This window comes from Lycium barbarum, chromosome 12, assembly GCF_019175385.1.
Source record: "Lycium barbarum isolate Lr01 chromosome 12, ASM1917538v2, whole genome shotgun sequence".
NCBI classification, from domain to species: Eukaryota; Viridiplantae; Streptophyta; class Magnoliopsida; order Solanales; family Solanaceae; genus Lycium; species Lycium barbarum.
In genome coordinates this window covers 89,745,728-89,773,266 of record NC_083348.1, presented here as the reverse complement: position 1 = coordinate 89,773,266, position 27,539 = coordinate 89,745,728, and the positions used below count along the sequence as shown (strand labels likewise).

General features: G+C 34.6%; 5 protein-coding genes and 1 non-coding gene across 10 annotated transcripts; 2 read left to right on the top strand and 4 right to left on the bottom strand.

Moving 5' to 3' along the window:
• The first annotated feature begins 118 nt into the window (after positions 1-118).
• On the top strand, positions 119-4,313 carry LOC132622120 (low-specificity L-threonine aldolase 1-like). 3 transcript variants are annotated; one of them, XM_060336656.1, is made up of 6 exons: positions 119-279; positions 860-986; positions 2,521-2,648; positions 3,411-3,461; positions 3,714-3,764; positions 3,938-4,313. In XM_060336656.1, the coding sequence occupies exons 2-6, from the start codon at positions 923-925 to the stop codon at positions 3,998-4,000; spliced, it is 357 nt and encodes a 118-aa protein (XP_060192639.1). In that variant the 5' UTR covers positions 119-279; positions 860-922; the 3' UTR covers positions 4,001-4,313. The 3 variants fall into 3 exon arrangements, with proteins under 3 accessions (XP_060192639.1, XP_060192638.1, XP_060192640.1); XM_060336655.1 differs by lacking the exon at positions 119-279 and adding an exon at positions 288-668; XM_060336657.1 differs by lacking the exon at positions 119-279 and adding an exon at positions 288-668 and having other exon boundaries at positions 837-986.
• Positions 4,314-8,172: 3,859 nt separating this feature from the next.
• TRNAL-CAA (transfer RNA leucine (anticodon CAA)) lies at positions 8,173-8,256 on the top strand. The gene has a single exon. It is a non-coding gene; the product is annotated as a tRNA-Leu (tRNA).
• A 719-nt stretch (positions 8,257-8,975) lies between these two features.
• LOC132623174 (stress-induced protein KIN2-like) lies at positions 8,976-9,872 on the bottom strand. Its single transcript, XM_060337889.1, has 3 exons — positions 9,717-9,872; positions 9,365-9,433; positions 8,976-9,275 (listed from the first exon to the last, which is right to left on the bottom strand). Exons 1-3 carry the CDS (start codon positions 9,771-9,773, stop codon positions 9,201-9,203), a joined length of 201 nt encoding a protein of 66 aa, XP_060193872.1. The 5' UTR covers positions 9,774-9,872; the 3' UTR covers positions 8,976-9,200.
• A 469-nt stretch (positions 9,873-10,341) lies between these two features.
• LOC132624851 (uncharacterized) lies at positions 10,342-11,580 on the bottom strand. Its single transcript, XM_060339582.1, has one exon. It carries the CDS (start codon positions 11,325-11,327, stop codon positions 10,437-10,439), a length of 891 nt encoding a protein of 296 aa, XP_060195565.1. The 5' UTR covers positions 11,328-11,580; the 3' UTR covers positions 10,342-10,436.
• An 8,715-nt stretch (positions 11,581-20,295) lies between these two features.
• Positions 20,296-21,171, bottom strand: LOC132624628 (uncharacterized). The gene has a single exon (XM_060339376.1). The coding sequence runs from the start codon at positions 21,169-21,171 to the stop codon at positions 20,296-20,298; it is 876 nt and encodes a 291-aa protein (XP_060195359.1).
• A 2,723-nt stretch (positions 21,172-23,894) lies between these two features.
• On the bottom strand, positions 23,895-27,260 carry LOC132623267 (pentatricopeptide repeat-containing protein At2g17670). Of its 3 annotated transcripts, none has more exons than XM_060337999.1 (2): positions 25,691-27,260; positions 23,895-24,763 (listed from the first exon to the last, which is right to left on the bottom strand). In XM_060337999.1, the coding sequence occupies exon 1, from the start codon at positions 27,110-27,112 to the stop codon at positions 25,703-25,705; it is 1,410 nt and encodes a 469-aa protein (XP_060193982.1). In that variant the 5' UTR covers positions 27,113-27,260; the 3' UTR covers positions 23,895-24,763; positions 25,691-25,702. The 3 variants fall into 3 exon arrangements, with proteins under 3 accessions (XP_060193982.1, XP_060193984.1, XP_060193983.1); XM_060338001.1 differs by lacking the exon at positions 23,895-24,763 and adding an exon at positions 24,870-25,209; XM_060338000.1 differs by lacking the exon at positions 23,895-24,763 and adding an exon at positions 24,871-25,204.
• Positions 27,261-27,539: the final 279 nt, after the last annotated feature.

Sequence of the window (27,539 nt, the reverse complement as noted above, 5' to 3'; positions counted from 1 at the left end):
CTAACAGTTTGATAAGAAAATATTTTTATTGTTGCCAAATTTTTTATGTTATTTTTAAAACATATCTTTCTTTATATTTTCTTTCATCAGAACGGTTTGTAGAATACTAATTTACTCTACAACATATTATTTTGAAATAAAACACTTATTAGCACTTGGTTTTTGGCGTAAATATTTTGTAGATTTTCAACTTTCCGCCAAAAAGCAAACGCGGCAAAAGAAAATTCTTTCCCTCTTTTATTTTTCACTTGGGCTCCAGGTTTTCTCCTTTCAATTACGGTTAGAACTGAATTTGGTGTCTCTCTTCCTTAATTGTACTCCCACTTATTTTTTGATTAGTTTTGGAGGTTGATTCTTCTCCTTCTTTGTTACTATGTTTATTACGAAAGCCCAACTTTGGTAATTCAACCAATTACTTAAGATTCTTTACAATCTTTTTTTTTCTTAGGTTTTTTTTTTTTTTTAATTAGGAGTTTTTAGCAGATTCTAATCATCCAAAGGCCGTTGAATCAGGGATGGCAACTGGGCGGGTTTAGTTTTGTAAAAAGAAAAATAGAGCGGTTGCGGGTTAAATGAACATCGAATCAGCAAAGCTAAGTTAGTTAGCTTTGCAAATGATCCAGTAAAGCTTATCTTCAGGCATTCAATTCTGATACAATTATTTTTTGGTACGTAGTTAACTTCTTAGCAATTCTTACAGATCTTATGAAATATTTTGGAAAAGTAATTTTGAGAAAAGAAGGTTTATAAATATTTATTGGATAATTATAGTTTGGAGTGTTCTTACTTTGATACGTACTTTTGAAGTGTTCTTATTATTTTTAAAAATGTTTTAGATTCTAGAGTCTTATTTTGATAGGTATAGTAAAGAACAATGAAGACGGATCAATGGAGCTTGATCTAATTGAAGCTGCAATTCGAGATGCTGGCTTCTAGATATGTTATCCAACCACTAGGCTTATCTGCTTGGAAAACTCAAATACACAGTAAGAATGTTCTCTCCCCATAGAACTGCTTCTATGTCAACTCTCAAATTGGTGCGTTATCTGAAAATGCTATCAGATTTTGCTAGTTTTTGTTAGAGGTGTATATATATCTAGTGTATCATTGGACCATACACAACGACTATGCTTCAATTCCAAGCAAGTTGGGGTTGACTACAGTGGCGGAGCCACATAGAGCCGAGGGTGTTCATCCGAACGCCCTCGGCAGAAAAAAAAAAACTATTATAAGGTTAAAATTATTTTTTATGTATATATAGTAGATGTTGAACCCCCTTAGGCTTCTTCGTATGTTTACTTTTTTATATTCTGAACTCCTTCAGCTCAAATCCTAGCTCCGCCATTGGTTGACTATATGGATCTTCACTGTTCATGTCGCTTCGTTTAAGACCGTATCAGTTCAATATTATGACATTAGAGTCTCTAGCATTAAAAGTTCTCTACATTTTCAATTGGCCTTAATCTCGTACAAGATTAAAAAACTCCTATAAAACATTGGATATAAAATATGACTAAAACTTAATTCCAACTAATTGGTATCACTTATATAGATCATGCCCTATCTTTCGCTAGGTTTTGCATGAATTTCAAGAGATTGTGGTTTATTCGAGGCAACTTCTTTGCATGTGTTTTTTGGTCTACCTCTCCCTGTTTAATACCTTCATTGGCCGTTGTTTCACACCCACGAGCCAGTTTTGAAGGTTGATACAGGACATAAACAAACCCATTTCAAGCAACCTCTTCCACTTGCACCTATTATGAATGTGGTCTTTGTCTTATTAAACTATACATAATACACATATTTGAGTACTATACTGTAATCTTGTTCCCATATTTGAGTACTATACTGTAAGCTTGTTCCCACTACTACATTGTAAAGCAAATCTTAATCTTCTTCCCTCAACTCTTGGACCTTGTCTGCAACTACTCTCTTGCTTTCATTCCATGATGTCCATCAATGCATGAAGATAAAATAAGGGAAGACTTAATAACCAGTATTCAAACTTCTTGGATATTTCTTACAAATTGAACTCTTTCTTTAATATAGAATACATCCTGTAAATTTTCTCGTATTTAAATCATCAATCTAACTAGTATGGACAAAAGTCATGAAGTTGATAAAGTTTACAATTTATCCTGGTTCTTACACATTACTGAGGAATTTGACTTTATGGGATAACCTATAGGATTGTTGTGTTTCTGGAACTTCTAAATGTTTCATCAATTCCTCATAGTGCAGTAGGAGTCAAAAAAATTTATATGCTCCTCGAGCTCAAATACTTGGGTATAAAAAGCTCTGAAACTGTCATTAGAAGTTGTGGCAAAAGCACCTCAAATAGACTTCAATTCAAGGAGTGTGAAGGGCTTTGACACTCTTCTTCATAGTTTTTGTTTTAAGAAATGATTTGATATATCCGAGGATCAAGTCTGAAAATATAGTTTAGTTGCTTAATTCTCATGCTTTTATGTTGATTTAATCAGTTTGAGTCTCTTTATAATGCAAATTCTTAATCAACAGCATTGCACGAGTGCAGCTCAGGAGGCATATGGCTTTCTGCAGAGTATATAGACAAAGTTGGAGAGCTAGTGAAGAAGTATGGTCTGAAGCTTCACATTGATGGAGCTCGTATATTCAGTGCATTAGTTGTGAGTACTAAAATTTCTTCTTGTTACGAGAATAATGCTACCCTGAGTCATATGGATCTTGAAATTAGAGTGATTTTCAGTAGTTTCCTTTAAAGAATATCCTAATAGTTCAATGTCATATTAAACACACTTTGATGAATTGCATTTTTATGGGACCTGCAGTATAACTAAAGAGCTAAATTTGAACTAGGATATATAATGCATGCTCTAAAGACTAGGAGTACCATTTATTGGAACGTGTACTAATAACATTGATAGATTTTTCGGATTGATTACAACATATAGAAACTTTTCTATAAAAAGACATGGGACAAGTTTCCTCAAGGAAGGTTATTGAATTTGAACAGAAATATTATGTATCTTGTTAGTGTGCTAATTAAAAAGGGTTAGCTTGTTTTACTTGGATGCTCAACTGTAGGTAATTCCTTCTCTGCTAAAAGAATTGAAATGATCATTAGTGGTTATAAAGTGATAAATATTGTATTCAGATAAATGATTAATGTGTATAGCCAGGTAAACGTCTTTTTATTCTAGAAGCATACTTGTGTGTACTACCCTAAGTGGCTGATTTGACTTAAACTTTGACAGATCTAACAAATATCATTCCTTTTTATGGACATATGATTTCATGGATTCTTGAGTCTTAAAGGAGGGCTAAAATGTAGAGTTGTCCATAGTTACTTTTAAGGGCATTTACGTTTGTCTTTATGTATGCCTTCTTTTTATATTCATTCTGATTAACTGGATTAATCTGTCTTTTAGGCACTTGGAGTGCCGGTTCATAGGCTTGTACAGGCTGCTGATTCAATTTTGGTAAGTGATCTCATAGCCAAAGATCTAGATAATCTCTCTTTATCTCGGTGCTAAGAGTCCATAAACTTTTAACGATAAAGTTAAACTTCTAACGATAAAGTTTTCAGTTGTAAATTAGAAATTACTATTGCAGTATTTTCAGATAGTAAATGTAGAGTTGTCCATAGTTACTTTTAAGGGCATTTACGTTTGTCCTTATGTATGCCTTCTTTTTATATTCATTCTGATTAACTGGATTAATCTGTCTTTTAGGCACTTGGAGTGTCGGTTCATAGGCTTGTACAAGCTGCTGATTCAATTTTGGTAAGTGATCTCATAGTCAAAGATCTAGATAAGCTCTCTTTATCTCGGTGCTAAGAGTCCATAAACTTTTAACGATAAAGTTAAACTTCTAACGATAAAGTTTTCAGTTGTAATTTAGAAGTTACTATTGCAGTATTTTCAGATAGTTTTCTGAATTGACCTTTTTAATATAGATGCAGAATTCATTGAAATCAAGAAAATTCATGGAAAGCTTGAAGAAAGGTCTTGCGAAATGAAGTAGTTTGTGGGATTAAATTATATTAAAGATCCAGTTGATAAGGTGAGGTCTGTTAAGGCGATTCCATCAGCAAAGCTGTCAATAGAGTTGGAAATAACAGTTGAATATTTTCATTTGTTCCAACGAAGTGGAAGGAGCTCACAGGATATTAGAAAGATGCAATGATTAATTACATTGTGTTTTCGAGAAAAACACATTTTTGTCATAGCACATTATTTTGTCATAAATTGACTACTTTTGTGACAAAACATTGTTTTTTCCTAGAATTGTCTTCTTATAAAAAATATAATTCATTCTTTATTTTATCACAATTGTTATTGTCATTAATCACGACAATTTACAGTGACAAATTTGTAGTGTCGGTAAAAATAATATTTTTGGTGACGAAATAATAGGTTTCAACAACAACATTATACACCATATTTATAAGAGCAAATTTGTCATTAATTTATATATTTAGGGACGAAAGATTTTTTCGTATATAAAAGGCTATCTTCAGTGACGAGATTACTTTTGTTCAGCTACGAAATACATATAACTTTAGGGACAATTGATGTCGTCACTAATTAAACTAAAAAATTAGTGACAAGGTAATTTTGTCGGTATTAATAACCTTTTTAGTGACGAAAACACACCATCAACTACAATTTTTTTGTACTTTTTCTGACGAATGATTTCGTCATAAATACTATACATTTGGCGACAAAAACAATTTTCGTAGTTAATATGTCTTTATTTAGCGACGAAACATTAAGTTGTCTTTGTATACATTTAGCGACGGGGCTTTAGGGACGATTGATTGACGAATTTCTTTTCGTCATGAAAGGATTTTTGTGACGAAATTTGATGTTTAAGTGACAAAATAATTCGTCGTTGATAATCGAATTTGTTGTAGTGAGAGCACGTTTTATTTACTTAATTAGTTTCTTATCATGATATTAGAGCTGGCACTACAAAGAAATGGATAATTTGCGGAGGTTGAAAGTTCAATTCGCGGAGATCTTAGCCTCTTCTAGCAACTAGTGGAGGCTAAAATTAAACCTCCGCGAATTGCAACTTTCAACCTCCGCAAATTACCCATTTGTTTGTAGTGTGGGACCTATATCAATTCTCGTTTGTCGATGTTGGGCCCCCCTTACACTCCAAATGTCCATACGTGCTGGACTCATGAAAAGAATCAGGCTGCACGTGACGTGTAAAAAATATAATTAAGTAAATAAAAATGTGTTATCTCTAACATCTTAAGCTTTTAGATGAGATTGTCGCATACATCAACAATGCTTATGTATTAAATAATTTTAGGGACATAAAGTTTCCTTTTAGGGTGTGCGCAGTAATTTCTCATGTTCGATTGGATCAAAATTTTTGAAAAACATTTTTCTAGGAAAACAAATTCCTTAAATATGAGGAAAATGACTTTCCTAATTGAAGTACGGAAAAAAACAAGTCTAGACGTGGCATTTCAAATTGATTGTCTCCTTCCCACCCCCAAACGCACCTGGCCTTGACCCCTACCTCACCCTACTCCACCCCACCCCCACCCAAACCCTACCCCCCCCCCCCATAATATTTGTCTGGATTATATAATAATGTTTTTAGGATAATATTTTTTGCTTATGTACCGAACACAAGAATATAAGCAAAAACCCCATTATTTTCCTCAAAAACATTTTCCAAGAAAACAATATTTTCCATGAAAAACATTTTCTTCCTGGTTAGCACACCCTTAGTTAACTTCATTTTGTAAAGTTGTTTTACGCAATAAATAAATAGTACTCTCTCAGTCTCAATTTATGTGTTGTAGTTTGATTGGACACGGAATTTAAGAAATAAAAGAAGATTTTTTAATCTTGTGGTCTAAAACAAGCTAAAGATATTTGTGGGGTCATAAATCATCACGTTAAGCGTAAAAGGTAAAATTTAAAGTTATATTGTTGTCGGATAAGAAAATGTGTCATTCTTTTTTAGATTGATTAAAAAGAAAAGTGTGTCATATAAATTGAGACAAAGAGTATAAATTAAACTTTTATAGCACCGTTCTGACGTGCAAAAACTTAAAAAGTTACTTAAAGGGCCGGTTGATGGCAGCGATCCTGTGATTTGTGAATACAATGAAGCAAAATGTCTAACATTTGGTTTTAAGGAGAAAGGAATTAATGAATCAGTTGCTTCCAAAGAATTTTATTACATGGGCCTTTGATGGTATGGGTGACATTATACTGAAACATCACGTGCTCCAATACTCGTGACAAATACCATTAAAAGATGGGGAATTGACATAAATATACAACTCTTAAATAAAATTGGCATGTTTTTAACCAAATATTTTATTTAGCAAATGAAACCTAAAACAAATGGCATTGAGTAGCCATTTATCTTATGCCGGCTCAAAAATAGGGGAAGGAATATTCCCCCCTTAATCTCACGCTATTCACCCAAAAATAGGGTAATGGATGTCTTTTTATATATTTGATTAAAAAATCCTATCAATAGTAAAAAAAAAAAAAAAATGCAACTGAAGATAAGATGTCACAAATGGATACCAATTTCAGATATTAATTAGATTTTTTACCCAATTATCATATACTTAAAAAGTGGAGAGTTGTTAGTAAAGGGTATTCATATAAAGATAATTCCTTATTTCAAATTATTGTATCCTTAAACTTAGGGATACAATCTTTTCCCTTTATTTTGTTACGTGATATCCCTAAAATTAGAGATCCAGGAACCCAACAAATAGAAAATTCCAGTAAAGAAATCTCTTTAATGTTTCTCTCTCTTATTTCTTCCATCTCTCCATTACTGTGTATATCTCATTAATTTTTTTCACTCTCTTTTCTTCCATGTTCTTAAATTTCTCCGATCAAAATCAAAAATCTATCTTGATATATTATAAAGTACCATGTATACATTATGGTATATATATATATATATATATATATATTGTGAAGTACCATGTATACATATTGATGTATATTATGAAGTATCATGTATACATTATGATATATATTGTGAAGTAACATGAATTTGATTACAGAGAATAGTTTACGTATACATTTGATGTACAAAATAAAAAATAAGTTGTTTTCCTTTTCAAGAATAATTTATGTATACATGTAGTCGTCTGAATAGAATACTTGATGTATACATTTAATTGATGTATTCTTTTATAATTTAGAAAAACGAGTTCAATTTGTTATGTGCACAACCATATGTTCCAAATCAGAAAGTGTATACAATATGTCTATGGTAACCCAACTAAAATCAAACAATAAACCAACTGTATTCAACAAACAAGCACGTGTATACAATAGATGTATACAAGCATATACAATAAAACCCGACATGTGTATACATTTCGTTTATATAACCAAAAGGTGCATACAATATATGTTTTTTTTACAGATTCAACAAAATACAATAATCAAACACATGTATACATTAGGTGACTATAACAACCTGAAGAAAGAAAAAAACAAGAACGTGTATAAAATGTATGTATACAAAATAGTGATGCGATAAAAAACAAGAACCCAAACATATGTATGCATTAGGTGTATACAACTCAAAATTGCATTCATCATCCAATGCACGAATTCTATCAAACAGATTCAGAATCAGAATTATCCATATCAGAATCTTTAGATTCAGAATTATCCATTAGAATTTTTGAAATCGAAATTTTTGTAATTGGAATGTTCAAAATCAGAAACAGAAGCCCGACTCTTGAACTCCACTAAATTCATTTTTTTTTTAAAACAAGATTCTTGTAGTGGAAGTTCTAATTGTAATGGGAGTTCTAATTGAATGATTTTAGGAGAAGAAAGTGGTGGGGGAAATTTTGGAGAGAGAATGAGAAACTAAGAAAATAAAGTGGACCAAAGAAATGGAGAAACCAACGTATAAAGAGAACAAAGTAGAGAGAGAATGAGAAGATGAGTGCTATTTTTTCTCAAAAGGTTATGGGTCATGTTATACTAAAATATTTGACCCAAAACATATATATTGGCCTTTTTATGCCAACTTATTAAAGATTGGCTAATATATGCCAAATTAGTCTAACACTTGGCATACTATGCCAAATTCCCTTAGAAGATGGGCTTAGATTTGACCCAACAGTGAATTATTCAGTTCGTTATATAGAATAAAAATAGCATTCAACCATGCAATGTCAGGATGGCCGAGTGGTCTAAGGCGCCAGACTCAAGTTCTGGTCCTCGTGAGAGGGCGTGGGTTCAAATCCCACTTCTGACAATCTAGAGTTGTTTTTGTTTTTTTCCATGTTATAATATTTTAATGTGTATTATTTCCTATTTTGGTAGGAGGGAAAATTGTACTTTACTGTAGTTATCAAATGGTTTGTGAGTATCTAAATTTTAATTTTTAAAGTTAAATTAATCTCATGATCTGATAAAGTTTAGAAGAATTGGTAAAATTGACCTGATGAGATATTTTTATTTTTTTCCATGTTATAATATTTTAATGTGTATTATTTCCTATTTTGGTAGGAGGGAAAATTGTACTTTACTGTAGTTATCAAATGGTTTGTGAGTATCTAAATTTTAATTTTTAAAGTTAAATTAATCTCATGATCTGATAAAGTTTAGAAGAATTGGTAAAATTGACCTGATGAGATATTTTTATTTTTTTACATATTATAATATTTTAATGTGTATTATTTCCTATTTTGGTAGGAGGGAAAATTGTACTTTACTGTATTTATCAAATGGTTTGTGAGTATTTAACTTTTAAAGTTAAATTAATCTCATGATCTGATAAAGTTTAAAAGAATTGGTAAAATTGACCTGATGAGATAAATTGTTAGACAAATGAAAAACAAAAATTAATGACCTGATGAGATAAATTGTTAGACAAATAAAAAACAAAAATTAATAACCATATCATCTCATGCAAACCTTGGGAAATAAGCTTAATCATAATGTGATCAAGGAATGCAAAGTAGGGAAATTACATAGAACCAAACAATAGTAATTTATTATTATTAGAGGGAAATATAGAAGAAAGAGAGTTGTGACAATGTAACCTATACACAACTTCTTCTTTAATTCAAAAACAAGAAGACTCTCAACAATAGTCAATCCTAAGCAACAAAAGTTGCTTTCCTAATTTGAAAGAGAAAAACAAAAACTTCAAAGTTTTGAAGGGGAAAAAGAGCCCGTTTGGTTGAAAATAGGATTTCATTTGTTCATGCCAGTGGCATTTTTAACTGCCTCAGTTGCACCTTGCGCCTTGGCCTGCATTTGCTGTCCCGCCTGTAAGGGTATCAACCAAAAGATAATGCATTATTCTTTTAATCTTATGGAACAACAAATATATAATGGAATACCAATGGCCAAATTACCTGCTGCATTGTTTCCTTGGCAGACTGTGCAGCGTTGGCAGCCTTATCCATCATCTGGTTACCCTTTTCCTGATTATATATGACAACATATATCATATGCTACTGTGCGAATAAGGTAAAAGCAATTTTGTTTGTATATACATAAATAGTTGCATCCTTTTAATATAAGAGAAACTTTTAGAGTAGCCATAAATGATGACCCAAAAATTGCTTTATGTTACAGGTTCCAAGTCCCGAATATGCCATTCTTGCATTTTTTTCAGATCCATTTATTAGAATTTCTGGTTCCGTCAATTATATGCAAGCATGTTAAAGGAAAAGTGAATGTGCAAGTAAATAGCAGATAAATTACCTGGGCTTGGCCCTTGGTTTGGCCAGCTTGGTAGCTCAAGTTCTGGGAGTTATCCATGATTTTGGGATTGAGATTGAGCAAGTAATATTACAGACGGTTAGAAATCAAACTATGTTTTGAAGAACTTAAGAATTGCTTGTTGATGTGTTGTTTTAGGAAGACTGAGGTATTTATAGATCTTGAAGCCCACTCAGCACTTGACATTTGTTAATCTTGGTTGAAGGGTAAGACCCATTCTAGGCCTCAATATGGGGAAGCAGTTGCGAAAAGTTAGCTTTTCAGTAATGAAAAAAAACATAATTCAAGAAGAATGGGTCTCATTATCATTAGGCACTACGGAACTATTTTTATTTTTTGGTGCGTCTTCTTTAATATGGTTATTTATAGCTAACATTAACCAAAGCTCAATGATAATTAGAATTATAACTGCTCAATTCACCCAAGTAGATAAATTGCACGAGTTAATTACTTCATTATTATTGTCAGCCATTGTCAAAATTGATCTCAACGTAGATTAGTTTGTGAACTTTTTGTCATATAGTAAAGTAATCGAATGAAAATAAACAAACTGGAAAAGATGAATAAAAGATTGAGACAAAGGATTGATTGAACTTTGGCTTGCATAGTTCACTTCCAAATTTTACAGAATTGGTTTTCAGGAAAAGGCATATCCTTACAAAAATGTATGCCTTAAATATTAGAACTAATGTACAATATTTTCTAAGGAGTTAGGATGTTAAGAAGGCAGACTCTGTTTCTGATTAATAGCCTAGACAAGCACTCTGTGCCAGCCTCAATAGCCTCAAGACCAGCATTTAATGTCTTCAATTTTCTCTGAATCATTGGTACATCAACTTTAAAATCACTGCTGTGAAGGTAAGAACAAAGAGCAAAATCAACACATTCCACTTCATTGATTGTCTTTTCATCTCCCTTAGAAGCCATTGATTTTGTGACAAGCATTTTTAAGATCAATGACCACCCGTTTTTCTTCGCCTTTGAAGCTGGCGTAGACAAGAAATAAAGTTGAGATCTTTGGACTGAGATGGTCAAGGCTGATACTTGTCTTAACACTGTAAGTAGCTTAGATAAAGATTGATCTGAAGAAAATTGAGTAGATGATTCTATCTTGTTTTCTCCCTGTTTTAGTGCTTTGAGGCTCTTGGCTATATCCTTCTTTACTTTCTTTCTAAAACTAATATAGGCATTGAAGAAATTTTGTATGCTTGAATCTCCTACTTTTCTCCTCAATGCTGATTGAAGATCTTGCACTTGTTCTTTCATCATCAAGACTAGTTCCCTCATCGTGCCACATGAGTCTATTAGTCCAACAGAGGCCTCAAGGGCTTCTTCAGCTAATCGTCCCATTTGATGTTTGAGGAGAGATTGTTGAGTTCTAGGGGACTTGAGAAGGTCTTGTACACAATTATACAACTCTGCTAGGCCTACAAGGCCTTCTTGAATTGTGTTTAAACCAAGAGGAGTTGCTGCGGAAGAAATTGATGAGGATTCCCAAGTTTTTATCCTGTTTAGCTCAATCTCAACTCTGAGATACTCTGGCGGGGAACAAGAAGGAAAACTAATGGACCTAACATGACTTGAATTGGCCATCTCTATGTGTAAGTATTAGCTAATGCTGAAAGAAACTCTGATCAAGTGAATGCGAGAAGAATGATGTTTACCTCTACTTCTATTAAAGCAATGCCAATGTGGACTTATGGATCGTTCTAATTTTTTCAATGATTGTAGTGATGTTTATTGGTATAGCCAACAGCCGGCACTCCACAATTGTTTTATTTGTTGGCTCTAAAAATAGGTTACATTAGGCTCTAGTCCTTTTCTCCAATAGTGATTCTCATATTGAGAATAGTTATATTGTTGCCGCCCAATCATTATGTAAAATTTGGCCTCACCGCCTGAGAGTTGAAATTAGTAAAATGGCATCTTTTAGTAGTTATTCCTACTACAACTCTACAGGTTTCAACATCAATAGCTGGCTTATCAATCTTGCTGGATACAATGAAAGCAAACCTAAACATACTCAATTAGTAAACTCTTAATTTCACCAAGAAAGATATAGAGAATGAAATACTGGATTTTGTGCTCTTTGAAGACAATCTTGCGCAATTATTATAGTATCTAGAGTTGTTCAAATCGCTATTTTCTGAAAAGGATAACTCCAATTCAACTAATATAATCCACTGCCCCTTAACCGTCCATTTTAGTTTAAAAATTGAGTTTATTTTATCTTTCAGTTAATACATTGAATACTTTTTTCCTTGGTTAAGTACCAATTAATCTGATTGTTAGCTAGCGCTAGATGATTACTTTAAAACTAATTCAAAAGGAGTTCAAACCATTGATCAATAAAGCAGTAAAATAAATCAAGTCTCAACCTTTAACCTGTTAAACATATCATTAGGCAGGAAACTAAAACCAATTAGGTGATGTTTAGTTATCCGTAAACATTCTTTGTCTTGATGTCTATCATTGTCATGTTTTTTTTTTTAATAATTTAATCATGCAAGATTTTTGGCAGAAGGGAAAGCACGTTAATTAAGAAAATAGAACATAACATAAAAAGAAGACATTTTTATTTTAATTGGGTTGAATTTTCAGTGTCAGATGACCGTACATGATGTGATTCTTCTGTACAATATTTGCATTATAATCTTTGCATGACTTTTCCAGTGAACCAAATGATCCCCAACAATTTAACTCCGGGGTTGGCATGATCTGTTTCTATCATTACCATTTGATTCCTAAAATATGGTGAGAAGATTTAGGAGTGTGTTATAACCGTACGTGATAATGTTCTCCAGTACAGGAATCCAGACTTAAGTAGCACAAAAAAAGAAAAGTTGAATCAAACTAGTACAAAAAAAAAAAAAAAAAAGCACATTAATAGGTTTCACGCACGAATTTCGTGCGTGAAAGGACCAAACTGCAAAAATGCACTTTGAGCCTTTCACGCACGAAATTCGTGTGTGAAAGGAGTAAGTTGCAAAAATATAGTTTCCACCTTTCAGACACTAATTTCGTGCGTGAAAGAGCAAGTTGCCTTTATGCCTTTCACGCACGAATTTAGTGCGTGAAGGATGCCAACAAAAACCGGTCCCCTCCTTCCCCACCACAGAACCTGACAGTTCGCCCCCACTGCCATTAAAGCCGATTTTCGGTGGTCCCCCACCCCAAAAATGCTTTTTTCTTGTTGTTTTTCAATCCAAAACTCAATATTCTTGGTATATTGAAGTGCAGGAACAAGTTTCTAAGGTTAGATTTTGGAATAGAGCGGCGCAGAGGTCATTTTGAAAACTCAAAAAAAACTTCAATCTAGGTATTTCACTACGAATTTTTTATTACATTTCTAAATATATTATTACCCTAAGGATTGTTGAGGTGGATTTGCCGTTTTGCGCTATTTTTTTGTGCGTTTTTGGGCAGTGCCCCCGCACTGTTGGGACTGCCCTTTTTTTTTTTTAATTTGTTTATGTATTATTAATTAGTTAATTATTTAGTAATTGTTTATTTAGTATTTATTAATTATTCGATTAGCGACTTAAGCATTTATTAATTGTTATACTAGCTATTTTAATTGTTAGACTAGCTAATTATTTATTGAGTTTTTGTTAAGCCAATTGTTTATTTGCTAATAATTTCTTAATTGTTTCATTAGTTAATTAATTGTTTATTTGTTAAATATACGATAATAATTTATTAATTTTTTGATTAGTTACTTAATTTTTTATTTATTAAATATATGATAATAACTTGTTAATTATTTGATTAGTTAGTTAATTGTTTATTTATTAATTATTTATACTAATTGTATGCTAACTAATTGTTAATTATTTGACTTATTAATTTTTAATCTTTATATTTTAGGATTGAAAACCCTTAGTTTAGGATTCATAACCCGTAGCTTAGGATTGAAAACCCTTAATATAATTTTCGATAAAAGATTACATAACTAATATTACTTGTTAATGATTTATTTAAAATACGTAAAACAGATGGGTCACCACAATCCTTAATAAAAAATTTCATAAAAGATTACATAACTAATATTACTTGTTAGTGATTGATTTAAAATACGTAAAACAGATGGGTCACCACAATCCTTAATAAAAATTTTGATAAAAGATTACATAACTAATACTACTTGTTAATGATTGATTTAAAATACGTAAAACAGATGGATCACCACCCTCTTGATCCGGGACCCTTCGACCGAGAGTTACTGTATCTTCAACCCGAGCATAGGTCGCAACGTATATGGACATCCGACCTGCAGCCTGAGTCTCAGGTTCGTACCCGGTTAGGGGACTAATCATGGGAGATCTTAGCTGCTCACCCCCACATCCTCGTGTCCTGGATATACTACGTCGGGGCGGTATCTACCGGTGCGTCGAAGTTGGTCGGGTACAGCACGATAGGTCGCTAGTGACGACATTGATTGAGAGGTGGTGACCGGAGACGCACACATTTCATCTCCGCACCGGTGAGGCTACCATTACCCTTCAGGATATAGAGGTCATTTATGGGCTACAGGTTGATGGACGCCCATTGTATATTGAGGAGCCCCCTGTGCTGCCACCTTACCGGGATGAGTTGACTAGGCTCACCGGTTTCGCGGCTCCGGATGGTCATATTTCCGGCCAGAGTCAGCTTTTATTGTCGGCCCTTTACGCTCACTTGCGCCTCACAGACATGCAGCATCCGATTGGAGAGGACTCGCCTCAGGCTGATGTTGACCGACGCGCGCGTCTGTACCTACTCGTCATATTCGGGGCCATCCTGTTCCCGAACACTTCGGGTTCGCATTTGAGCTTAAGGTATCTTTGGTATATCGACGATCTTGCCGAAATAGGATGTTATAGTTGGGGCGCTGCTGTACTGGGCTACATGTATCGTGATTTTAATAGGTTAAAAAAAAAAAAGCAAATCTGTGCGTGAAAGTAAAAAGTTTAAAGTTGGATGAAATGGTGAACCTTTCACGCACAAAAACTGTGCGTGAAAGTGAAAATGAAAAACACAACCTTTCACGCACAAAAACTGTGCGTGAAAGTGTAAAAACCAGCCATTAACCTTTCAGGCACAGTTTTTGTGCGTGAAAAGTTCCTGCCTTGTCTGCCCGACTTGTATTGCGCACCATTTTAATGCGCAATGTCAATTTCAGGAATCTATGACACATAAAGGCTTGATTTGACAATACGTTGCTGCATTATTTGACTGTTTTAACACGACTTGTATTGCGCACCATTTTAATGCGCAATCTAAGTGTTGATTTGACAACACACCACGCATTACAATTTTGAGTGGTCTATTTAACTTGAAGGCTTGATGAGTGAAAAACTCATCAACTTCATAAGTCTAAGTCTTACAAGTCATTAAAAAAAAAATCAAACTTCATAGAAAAATGTCTCAGAATGCTTCAACTGTTAAGGTTTCACTATTTTGGGATGGAGATATCGTCGAGGACAATTACTCCATTCATTATAGTATCAAACCAAAAGCCCATGTTAAATTTCCAACAACTTTAAATTAAAACACTAGTCAGTTACATGCACTCTAAACAAATTGATGTGGGGGGCTGCGATGGAGCATCAACAACGAAAATGGGCTGCAAAAATGGATCTGATCAGGGCAGTGAGTGAACCCGCATATGTTTGGTTGATGAAGCTCGAAGTTGAAAAATGGACGTTTCATGCTGATGGAGGCAAAAGATGGGGCATGCTCACAACAAACAACTCAGAGTCTTTCAATGGCTTGCTGAAATCTGCTCGAGGACTACCTGTCACCGCAATGGTGAGAATGACTTTCAAGAAGGTTGTGGAGCGATTTGTTGTTAGGACAAGGCAGGCTAGAGCGATATTAGCCGACGGCGGGACATGGATGCCAAAGCCCTTCAAAAATATGGAGCATTATAGAAAAAAATGTGAGCATTCCAAATGACCGAGTATGACCCAATTCAACATGTGTATGAAGTTAGGACGGGTTATCACAACGGTAAGGGTGGAAACGTGCATACCGTTTATGAGGCAACAAGAACATGCACTTGCGGTAAGTGGCAAGCGTATCACATGCCGTGTTCTCATGCTATCAAGTGCTTCGAGAGAATGAGAAAAACGGTAACAAGTTATGTGGCGGGGGAATACAAGGTCCACAGTTACCTTAGAGCATATTCCGGCCAATTCCACCCACTTGGTAATGAAGCTTATTGGCCAAACGAGCCGTTTTCGATGGTTGCTAACAAGGATTACATCAGGAAATTGGGCATTAACTCACGGAGTCGTAGACCCAATCAAATGGATGTTAGTGAAAGAACTTATTCTCGCAAGTGCTCTACCTGTAAGCAATATGGCCATGACAAGCGTTCGTGTGGGCAACAAGGCTGTGGTAGTACAAGCACGTCTCGAAGTAATAGAGCCTCTAGAACTTGAAGATTATATTATTATTGTATTACTTTGAATTAGTATTGTAATTAGATGGAATGAATTATTTTTTAATTAGTATAAACCTCTCGTATTGGATGAATTATTATTAAATCAAATATTTATATTTGTACATTCAAATATAATAAAACACTTAAATCAAAACCCTATAAATATGACAAGTTTCAAAACTTACTTCGGGGCACTTTAGAACCCCTAAAACGGCGATCCAAACTTTTAGGTGGACTTGATGTAATGAGCCGACATTATTGTACGCAAAAAGATATTAAGTTTTATATAAAATATTGATATTTTGGGGTTTTGAAACATGACTAATCTTTGCCCAAAGTATGGAAAAAAATGTGATTTGAAAGGTAACATCAAAAAAAAAAAAAAAAAAGACTCTGCTGCTTCACGCACGAATTTCGTGCGTGAAACCTAGTAATGTGCTTTTTTTTTTTGTACTAGTTTGGTTCAACTTTTCTTTTTTTGTGCTACTTAAGTCGCGGATTCCCAGTACAGTACAGCTAAGTACCAAATAATACTTTCATTGGACAAATAATTCAATTCTTTCTTCATGATGATTAATTAGTGAAGCATTGATATATTTTCGTTGAAATCTGAACCATATAATGCAATTATCAGCTAGCATGATTGATAAATTTTCATTGCTAAATTAGGCAGGGTCGATATGATTGATTTTGAGTTGGATCTGAGGAAAGAAATACACAAATCATTCGAGGTGAAGTTAAGATTCCTTTTCTGATAACATAATCTTTTAGGCTTTGATCTTAAAATTTCTATGCTAATGACCACAATATGTTCTTTATATGATAGTAACAATCTAAAATAGTTTTAAATAAGATTATCTTAAATCGAGTAACATTCTAGAGGCCCTCTATTTGTGGTTTACTTTAAGATTATCTTAAAGTGGGTTAAACGAGTCATATTTTTTATGAGCTAATTTTGGCGTCCGTTCCATGCTAATTAAGCACTGCGGTCTCCTCTCCGTTTTCCACAATTTAATTTGTTGCAGTGCCTTAGTCATAGTCATTTGCAAACAGTCGGCAGCCTATAAATTTTTAAAATCTTGTGGTCACAAAATAGGCTACTCACAATTTGATTCCTCAATCTGTAATCATCATTCCCAGCTACAGAGGAGAACAGTAAACAAGATAGCCTTTTCTTGCCGCCCCAATCATTTTATATATGAAAAGATTTCCTATTTTAAAGTCCAAGAGAGACATATTCTAGCAAGTAGCTACAGAAACAGTGAACTTCCAAAATTTCATAGCTGTCTTATCATTTTTGCTGGATACGTACCAAGAATGAAAAAACCATTCAAATAACGAATTAATTTTGCATGGGAAGAAATTCAATGGGGCCAGTTTTAAACAGTGCTAGATTTTGAATAGCCAACATCAAACAAGGACTCTAATGGCTAATATTTTCGTTAGGCCCTTTTTCTGCGGAAAGATACACTTTACCGGACAGATCCCACTGCCACTCCCATTATTTTACCATGAACTGCATGTGGTGACAGAAAATGTAGCTCATTCAGGTGACACTGTAGATTATTTAAAACAAATTAGAATTCCTTCCTGTATTTCATCTGCTTAATTTATTTCGAAAGATCACATCCATGGCGAAAAATTATGTTTCTTGTCATTACTGTACTACTCAGGGATGGAGCTAGTCCAAATTGTCCAAAATTATAGGAGTATTGTGCAAATAGGGTCAAAATAATTTTTTCAATGTATATAAATTGTTGCATCCTTTAACATAAGAGAAACTCTAGACTTCTAGTATAGTGGCAAATTAATCTTCAAAATTGTAATATATGTAATATCAAATTCCTTGGCATAAAGAAAAATTCTAATATAGTGACAAAGGAATTCAAAAAATTCCTTAAGCCACAACTTCTAATATTAAGGTGTAACATTATATTGTTTTTTTAATCCCGTTATATAAATTATTGGTTCTGCAACTTATTGTCGTCATTATGAAATAATTAGAGCATATATAGGTTCCATATAAAAACCATTTAGGCATTTAGCTAATAAAATTGGATTTACAAAGGTATAACTTTGTCCATATGATCTATTAGTGGATTTGCAAAGATACTATTTTGTCCATATTATCAGGTTCTGTGTTAGGATTGATCAGACTTTACAACACATCTTGTCATTTTCTTGTCCCTCAATTAATTATTCCTCCTAGATAAATTCATATAATTAAGACTAATGAAGCAACATTCATCGTTAGTCCATGAACCTTCGAAATATTTCGGACAAGAAAAACTGAAACAATTGAACATGTTTTATCAAAATATCATCCAGTTCCTTTGTGGTTGTCATTAGCATGTGGTTTTCCATAAATTAGTCCTGTGCTAAGTGCTCATTAATTGTTCTCCAAAAGACCAGAAAATAATTAAAGGAAAAACATCTTGTCTTATACTTTTGTCTATGGCTTCAATCTCACATAATCGTACAAGAAATAGTCCTTTAGCAGGTAAAGATGTTGAGAATTATACTCAAATGGTTATAAACTACTAAAACAACCAATGCCATTCATGCATGTGGTTTTATTTATTGCTAAGTGAAGATAATTATCCGAGCTTAATTCATTGTATTTTGATTAAACATTCACCAAATCTGAAGCACTGCTGGCTACTGTATCTTATTCCAATTGTCAGTACTGAATTTCTTTGCTTTACAGCATGGATGACAATTATTAGTACTTTCAAATTCATGGATTCTGCAACATGCATATAAACTATAGAATACTAGTTTAAGATATGTATAGAACCTAAACCCCAAATTTCAGATCATCTTTTAATTAAATCAATTATCATCTAAGATTGTTGTCAATCTAAGTGTAAGGTGGAGGCTTAGCCGCGTAGGTCGAGATATTTCATATATCATGTGACTGAGCTTAGACCCATGAAGCTTATGTTTAATAATATTGGACAAGATTTGCCCGGTGTCGTCCTTGAGAACCATTGATAGGCTTGATTGTTGAAAAAGACAGAGTGAGTCTACTGATTTTGAATATTTGGGTTGAATCTAACCATTGGAAATTATTGGGATTGGTATTAAAATGTCAAATTTGGAGTTATTCGGGTTGATTTGAACCAATCTAGATCAATTTTGAAAAAAAAAAAACATGTTGGTGAAATTTCTTAGTAGAAACTTTTAGTGATCCGCTAAAAATTGGACAATTTGTTCCAAATTCATAACATAATTTGTGTTAAAATCCTGGTGATTCACCAAGATTAGTGGCAAGTCCATCCATTAGAAACTCCTGATGATCTACCAGGATATTTTTGTACTAAACGCATGCAAAAGTATGATCAAAATTTAAACTAAGCAACTAAAACAAATTATCTTCATACGAGAAATTGACATAAATAGTCGCTAGCCAAAATAATAGCTAGCGAATGTATAATTTTTTGTATATTAATGTAAAATATACATAATATATATATTTTTCATACATGATTGTGTATATTTTTTTATATATATTAGCTATCGAGTATAATTATTTTTTGTCTACCGGTCAAGCGTGTAACTTACCCATTGCGTAAACCTCCCTGAAATAATTCATGCTTCAGACATGCCTAACTTGAGTGGGCCGATCTCACTCCAGGTGAAGCCCAGTTGTTATGTCTGGACCGAAACCGGTGCAGTATAAGGCAAACCACAGGTGATACGGCACATCCATAAAGTAAATATGTCAAGTTAAGGTGTCTAAAAATGTCAACTTAAGGTATTTAGCCTTTATTAATATGAACTTGTTGGCTCTTCGTTACAGATCAGAAGTCGGAGAAAATATTTTGGCAACGGCACATGCAAAATTTTACTCAATAATAGTTATTGAACTTAGCAAAGTAGTTCTGATGGGTACGGTGTGGTAGAACCACTAGACTGTGGGATTGTATCTACAACTAGCACTAACTTCTGTATTTCAAGAATGAAATAAATAGTAAACTAATTATCTGAGACGCGATATTGTAAAAGATGAGACAAAAACACGAAGACACACTGATCTCAAAGTTAAGATTTAATTATAGCTTCGTGTCAACTATACTTCTCTATAACAAAAAATTTGTGTATGACCTATAGGATATGTACACTATTGTGTTCTTAATGTGCCAGAACATTAAGAAATGAAACTCTACTTTGGATCAATTGTTTGTACAAGCTTTCTAATCCAGCCTCAAATCCCTCGATGCTACCATGAAGCGTTTGTAATCTCCTTCGTGCAATATTGACATCAATTTTAGCATCATTGCTCTTAATATCTTCGCGAAGATCGCCAAGAGCTATATCAACACTCCCCATGTCACTGAAAAGTTGGCTACTTTGACAAGAAGCTGATTTTGTGATCAGTAATTTTGAAATCATTGACCACCCTCTAGGCTTAGTTTTTGTATCCTGGCAGGACAAAATTACCAAAAGGGCCTTAAAAACTGATATAGTCATTCCTGTTACTTCCCTTAAGTGCTGCTCAATGTCCAAAAACAAAGAAGATCCAACTCTGTTCTCCATGTGCTTCAATTTCTTCAAGTTCTTTACTATCTCTTTTTTCATTTTCTTCCTGAAGACAAGGTAATTTCCAATGTCCTTCTCAATGCTTGACTCTCTACCTTTTCGTCGTAACGCTGACTGAAGAAGTTGCACTTGTTCCTTGATAGTACAAAATAAGTTTCTAATATTAGCACATGACTCAAGTAACTCAAGGGATCCCTCCAGTGCCTCTTCTACTATAGCCCCATTTTGATGTTGTACAAGAGTTTTTTGTGTGTTTGGACACTGAATAAGTTCCTGAAAGGAATTGTATAATTCTACAAGACCAAGAACACCAGCCTGAATTGTTTCTACACTATGAGACGACAGTTCTGAGGTTTTCAGTTTGTTTAATTCCGCCCCAATATTTAGGTCATTGGGATGTAATCTTGTAGGCAAGCTAATGGATCTAACAGGATATAGAAGACTTTTAGATTTAGATGACATTGTCATGGTTTTTGATTTGTTTTGGAAGAAAGGTTCACTTGATTTTGAGGTAACAATCAATCATTCAAGAATCTATTTATAGGGACATGCCCTTTTCCTGGAATTAATTTGCAAGCGACAGCTAATCTAGGTAACCAACAATAGTTTAGTAATCTTGTTACGTCATTTAGCAACAATATGCAATTTGATACAATTTTCTTTCCCTTGCATCTTATGGCCTCAGAATTAGCAACGTTTTCGCATTCATTACTTAATTGGATGAATTCTGAATTCAATCATTGACAATAGTGAGTGCTCTAGAGCTGGACTATGCCTTTTCACCCAACAATTTTCTGCAAGATTCCATTTTTTTTTTTGGGATCTTTATCGTATAGTTGAATTCAGATTATTTTTTAACATACATGGGGAAATGTGGATGTTTCTAGACACTGCATGCATAAAGAATCAGGAAAATTTGGAATAGTTATCACTTATCAGCCTAGGGTTGCATTGTGCTAGATATAGAGTTTTAGGTGAACAAGAATCATTTAGCTGGAAAACATTTTCATTACAAGAATTACTATTCTATTTGTTTTGAATGGGTAATAGGTTGTGTTTTGGGTAGACAAAGAACAACTTTAGGTTGTATAGTTAATTATCGTATCTTGGAAATTGAGCTGAGGTGGTGTTTAAAGATTATATACATAGGAACAAAAAAAGATTTAGTATGGAGGAGGGCGGCGATTTGTTGGGTAACTAAAGCAACAGAGGAAAATTTAATATACTACATGCTTATTCGTGCTTCTTGAGTGAACCATTTGCCATTAATTCAGTCACAGCTTCAGTTTGCGAAGCCCTCTTTGACTCATTAAACGTATAACAAACGGGGGCTATTAAATCGAAATTTAGAATCAACAGGTTCAAAATGAAAGTAATCTATTATATATTTACAACAAAAACATACCCAGTGAAATCTCACAAAGTGGAATCTGAGAAGCGTAGAGTGTGCACAGAACCCCTACCTTAGGAAGTACAAAAGTTGTTTCCGGTAGACCCTCGACACAAGGATAAAAAGGAGAACCCTGTGCACTAAGAAGCCCCGCTATGCATGGGATCAAGAGAAGAGCCGGAGCTCAAGGATCTATTAAACATGTGACCTCCTAATCACATGACAACATATTTACCAGTTACGCCAAGCCCCCTTCCTGATTATATATTTACGTTTTTAAATATTTTATTTTTGTATATGCATTAGTGATTCAAGCTGAAAGTAATACATTTAGTTGAATTTGCTAAACCCGTCTCAGATTCATCTCTCGTAAGAAATAAGCAGTTGGTTGACAGTGGACACCCCAATGGCACAGAGGTACACTGAAACCTAGGATAATAAAGATAACATGTGATTTCAGTGTCAGAAAATTATGAGCATAGAACCTTATCCATATATTTACATACTTCAATTTGAAATTCTTCAGTGCACTGAAAAGAAACCAACAGACAATCAAGCAGATTTCTTGTTTGCAGATCCCATGAAAAGAATAGACATCCACATGTGACAGAATCATAAGCCAAAATCCATGCAATGGAGCAATATAGCCTTCTTTTGAGTCCAAACCCGTTCTAATAGAATCAAAGAGTGTGTGGGCCTATTTTTGTCATTTTAGGGACATAATGCTCCTATACTCAGCCCAGTCAGCCACTTGCTTGGGCAATTCTTTGGGGTGGTCTTTAAATTTTGCCCCTAATATTTGAAATCTTTAAATTTTACCCTTCGGCTAAAATCCATGGGTTCCAGGTTCGAATCCCCATTCAGTCAAAAATTCAAAAAAAAAAATCGCAAGGTAGAGTTTAAATTTCGCTATGCCCCCACCGGCATACACTTGTTAAGGAATTACCAAAGTTATGCCGGACCCGGCATACTATGCCTTATGGGCAGAGTTGGCATAAGTATGCCGGGTCCGGTATAACTTTGGTAATTCCTTCACAAGTGTATGCCGGTGGGGGCATACTTATGGCAAATTTTTAGTTAAGCCTTAACTAAAAGTCTTTTCCTAGTTATGCCTTATGGGGCAGACTTTTAGTTAATGCATAACTAAAAGTATGCCCCATAAGGCATAACTAAAAGTATGCCCCTTAAGACATAGACTTTGTCTTATAAGACAAATTTTTAGTTCCTTAAGAAAAAATTCCGCCTTATGGGACATACTTTTAGTTATGTCTTAACTAAAAGTCTACCCCATAAGACATAACTAGGAAAAGACTTTTAGTTAAGGCTTAACTAAAAGTTTGTCCATAAGTATGTTGGACCCGGCATAAACTTGTTAAGGAATTACCAAAGTTATGCCAGACCCGGCATACTTATATGCCAAGTCTGCCGATAAGGCATTAGTATGCCGGGTCCGACATAACTTTGGTAATTTTTTAACAAGTGTATGATGGGTCCGGCATACACGCTACTCAAAACTTTGTCTTGCAATTTTTTTTTTAATTTATGCTTGAGCGGGAGTTCAAACCCAAAACCTCATGCTTTCTGCGTGAACGCTCAGGGTTGCAACGCGAAGGGCAAAGATTAAAGACCAGCAATATGAGAGGCATAATTTAAAGACCACAAATATGAGGGGCAAATTTAAAGACCACCCCAAAAGATGGGCAATCCGCGCAAAAAAATGCACTTGCTTCGACCAACAAATTTTGGGCCTTGGACTCTGTTTGGGAATTTAGATTTGATCCATATTCTATCTTGGAATCTATTTTAACATCATGTAAGTTTATTTCAGACTAATTCGTTTTATGGGCTAACTGAGCTACGGGCTGAACATGGGAACAGAACATTTCAGACACCAAAAGCTGCAACACTACGATAAGCAACAGAGATCCAAATTGGAAAATTTACAGAGTTCAGATGGACTCCTCTGCTTCATTTCAGAAATAAATGTAACATATAAACTGAAGATGGTCTTCGGATCTATTCGATCAGCTGTATATAAGGATCCCTCTCCGGTTAGTGGTTGTGCTTCCAATCTCTGATAACACATGCTCAATAACAGGATGGTTTTTAAATTTAGGAGAAAGTTCAATAAATTTTCAAGCCAGCCAAGCTGAGGCCTTGTGCCTTAAAATGTCACTCAGCCTCTTGGGATCACTTCTTGCCATTCCAACTCTTTGCATAATTAATCAGCACGCTAGAAAGCCAGCTATTGACCTCACTAGACTATTAACTACCTGCTTCGATTTGAAAGTTCATCTCTTGTATGCCTATACCCATGTTCAGTTCAAAGATTTCCAAACAAGCGCACAGCAAGACAACGCATAAGTTTGTAAAAGTTTTGAATTGCTCCCAAAGACGGGCAGAACAGAATGTTGGGAGATGATCAAAGCTTTACCAGCAGGCAAGTCATTCATTCAATCAACCGTTCTACATTTGTGCCAGGCAAAACTAAATACCGCACAGAGCCGCTGAACACATGCTTCAAATGATTATCGAAGCAGACCGACTGGTCAAGAAACAAAGAGCAAGGATTCAGCAAAGTCTTTCAAAAGAATATTCTTTGCTGGCTCGAGAATCTAAGGTCAAGATACATGCCATTGTGAACTATTCTTCAGCGGAATATATGCTCATCTAGCACCATTCAAGTAAAAATGACAATTATTAAGAGGCATAAGATAGGAAACCAAGTTAAAGAAGTACAGAAAGGCCAAAATTATCAGTGTTTGAGAAATTTCAGGACCCAAACTACTGGGAGTAATAACAGACACAGATCCCTAGGAACATCAGAGTCTTGATTATACAACTATATCAAAAAAAAAAAAAAGGGGAGGGGGGGGGGGGGTGTGGAATAAACCTATTTCTTTACCAAACAAACAGAAAAAAATATAATGTTGAAGTTGACTTTTTCATCTTTCATAGTTCAAGGATAAAGCGCTAAACAACATCCAAGGGTGTGGCTCAGTAGTTTATGCAGTGGGAGGAGAACCTTGAGACCAGTTCAAATCCAAGACAAAGAACACTAGGTGATTTCTTCCATCAGCGTAAGCCTTGGTAGGTAGAGTTACCCGGTACCTATGCTAGTGAGAGTTAGTAGGTATCCAATGGAATAGTCGAAGTTGCAGACAAGCTGGCCCAAACACTACCATTATTAAAAAATCGATAAAGCAAAAGACAATTCAAGACACTAAGATGACCTTAATACATTTCCAATCTGATGCAAATATTGGTTTCACTCAGCGGGGTATATTATATACACAACGAGAACTTAGTATTATTATCTAAATAATTGGAAAATAGTTAATGTTCCATGCTCTCCAGTTGGATAACTCCTGTTGTATTTACAATTAATTCAAACACATACTTCCTGCCATATGTACAATTAATTCAAACACTCTTGTGTATTTCTTAACATGAAAAAGTACATAAAAAGGATCAAATGATGAGAAGACTAGACTTCTCAAGCCCATAGAGGAACATTTAGAGAGGTGAAAAATCTCTAAGGAAGATTAAGAATGCCCGTGAATAAGTAAAAAAAACACTACAGATGAATCAGAATACCAGCAATGGAGGTCAAACGACAAGTCCCTGTTCTCTAGCTTTTTTAAGCCACTTCAAAGTGCTCTCCAAAGTTGTATAAGCAGAAACATCAGTCAAACTCTTGCTCTCTATTGCATAATCAAAAACTTCATAAGCTTCTGCTACTCTGCCATTCCGACAGAGAGCTCTGAGAAACGTTCCGTAAGACCCCGTCTCAAGTTTCACACCATTATGCTTCATACCATCATACAGTTTCATTCCCTTATCCAATAATCTTGCCTTACATAACCCATGAAGCAATGTATTATATGTACACGAATTAGGCTCACAGCCTCGTGCTTCCATTTTCTCCAACAATGCCAGCGCTCCTAACGGATCTCCTTCTCTACACATCCCATTCATTAATGAAGTATACGTGACTGCATCTGGAATATGGCCTTCCTCCATCATAACATTCAAAAACTTCTTAGCATCTTTCACCCTTCCCGACTTCGACAATCCATAGATCAATGTATTATAAGTCACAAGGTCAGGCTTCACTCCTTCCTCCTGCATTTTCTTGTATACACCTAATACTTCACCACCTTGACTTAACATACAATAACCCTTCATAATTGTATTATAAACATAACAATCAGGCTTATAACCTTCCTCACTCAACACCCCCAACAATCGAGTCGCTTCCCTAAGATTTTTACTATTACAAACATTGTCAATCATAATAGTATATGTAACAAGATCAGGCTTTATATCAAAACCCTCCCTCATTTCTTTAATAAAGTTATTCATAGTACTCAAAGGCCTGTTCTTGCATAGATGCCTGACAATAAAATTGTAAGTATATGTATCAGGTGGAGAGTCTTTTGAAGAAAGTTCTTTTACCAGTTCAATGGCTTGTTCTTCGCGGTTCGAAGAGCAAAGGGTCCTCACAGCAATGTCTGTTGAGACTTTATTTGGTGGGAAACCATTATTAGTCATAAGATTAAGAACTTGATGAACAGGGGTTAAAGAAAGGTCAACTGATTTGCAAGATTGGATTAGGAGAACATGGTATGTAAACCTGTCAGGTGAGAAAGGAGGGTGAATCTTGATCATGTGATTAAGAAAAAAGATTGAATCTTGGAGAGTTGAATTGGAGGAAAATGATTGTAAGATTGCATTATAGAATTTATTGTCTGAAGGGATGTTTCTGGTATTGGAAATGAGAGAGTTGAAAAGGGTTTTAGCATCTGAAAGAGATGTTGAATCAAAGGCTGTAATTGATGGGAGTTGGGGTTCAGTATTTTGTGTGGGTTTTTTCTTTGGTGATTGTGATTTTTTGGGATAATAATGGGGTTTTGTGGTTGGGGGTGGGATATTTTGGTGAGGAACCGAAGATGGAGTTTTAATGAGAGTGTTTACAGCAAAGTTGGCTGACCTTAAGGATGGTGGTAGTTTCCCCATCTTGTGTGTCTACTTCAGCTTCTTGTTCTTGTTATTCAAAGTCTTTCAGTTCTTCTTTCTGTTAGCTGTGTGAGGACTAAATTAGGGTTCTGCAAGGGTTTATCATTTTGAGCTTCAGAAGGTATACCGTAATGCTATGGAAGAACTACAGAGTACAGTATTGGATGTCTAGTTTGTCAGACAAACACCTTGGCCCAGAGATTAGACTACCAGGTCCAAAAGGCCCATTGGAATGCAATAAGCCCATTTTCCTACTAAACAACCCCCGCTAAAGGGCCTTTCGGCCATTGAAACTCAAAGCCCCAAAGATATCATATAACATGGCTATATTAAAAAGGGAAAATTACATTCAAATACCACAGTTTACAAAATATGGACACAATGTATAAGTGGTGTATACTTTATACTAATATACATATGCTATACA

Coding starts and splice junctions, on each gene's coding strand:
- LOC132622120 (XM_060336656.1), top strand. CDS start 923: ATGCTGGCTTCTAGATATGTTATCCAACCACTAGGCTTATCTGCTTGG. Junction 2,649..3,410: donor GTATATTCAGTGCATTAGTT/GTGAGTACTAAA, acceptor TCTGTCTTTTAG/GCACTTGGAGTGCCGGTTCA. Junction 3,765..3,937: donor AAGCTGCTGATTCAATTTTG/GTAAGTGATCTC, acceptor TTTTTAATATAG/ATGCAGAATTCATTGAAATC.
- LOC132623174 (XM_060337889.1), bottom strand. CDS start 9,773: ATGGATAACTCCCAGAACTTGAGCTACCAAGCTGGCCAAACCAAGGGC. Junction 9,434..9,716: donor AAACCAAGGGCCAAGCCCAG/GTAATTTATCTG, acceptor ATATATAATCAG/GAAAAGGGTAACCAGATGAT. Junction 9,276..9,364: donor CCAAGGAAACAATGCAGCAG/GTAATTTGGCCA, acceptor ATACCCTTACAG/GCGGGACAGCAAATGCAGGC.
- LOC132624851 (XM_060339582.1), bottom strand. CDS start 11,327: ATGGCCAATTCAAGTCATGTTAGGTCCATTAGTTTTCCTTCTTGTTCC.
- LOC132624628 (XM_060339376.1), bottom strand. CDS start 21,171: ATGACAATGTCATCTAAATCTAAAAGTCTTCTATATCCTGTTAGATCC.
- LOC132623267 (XM_060337999.1), bottom strand. CDS start 27,112: ATGGGGAAACTACCACCATCCTTAAGGTCAGCCAACTTTGCTGTAAAC.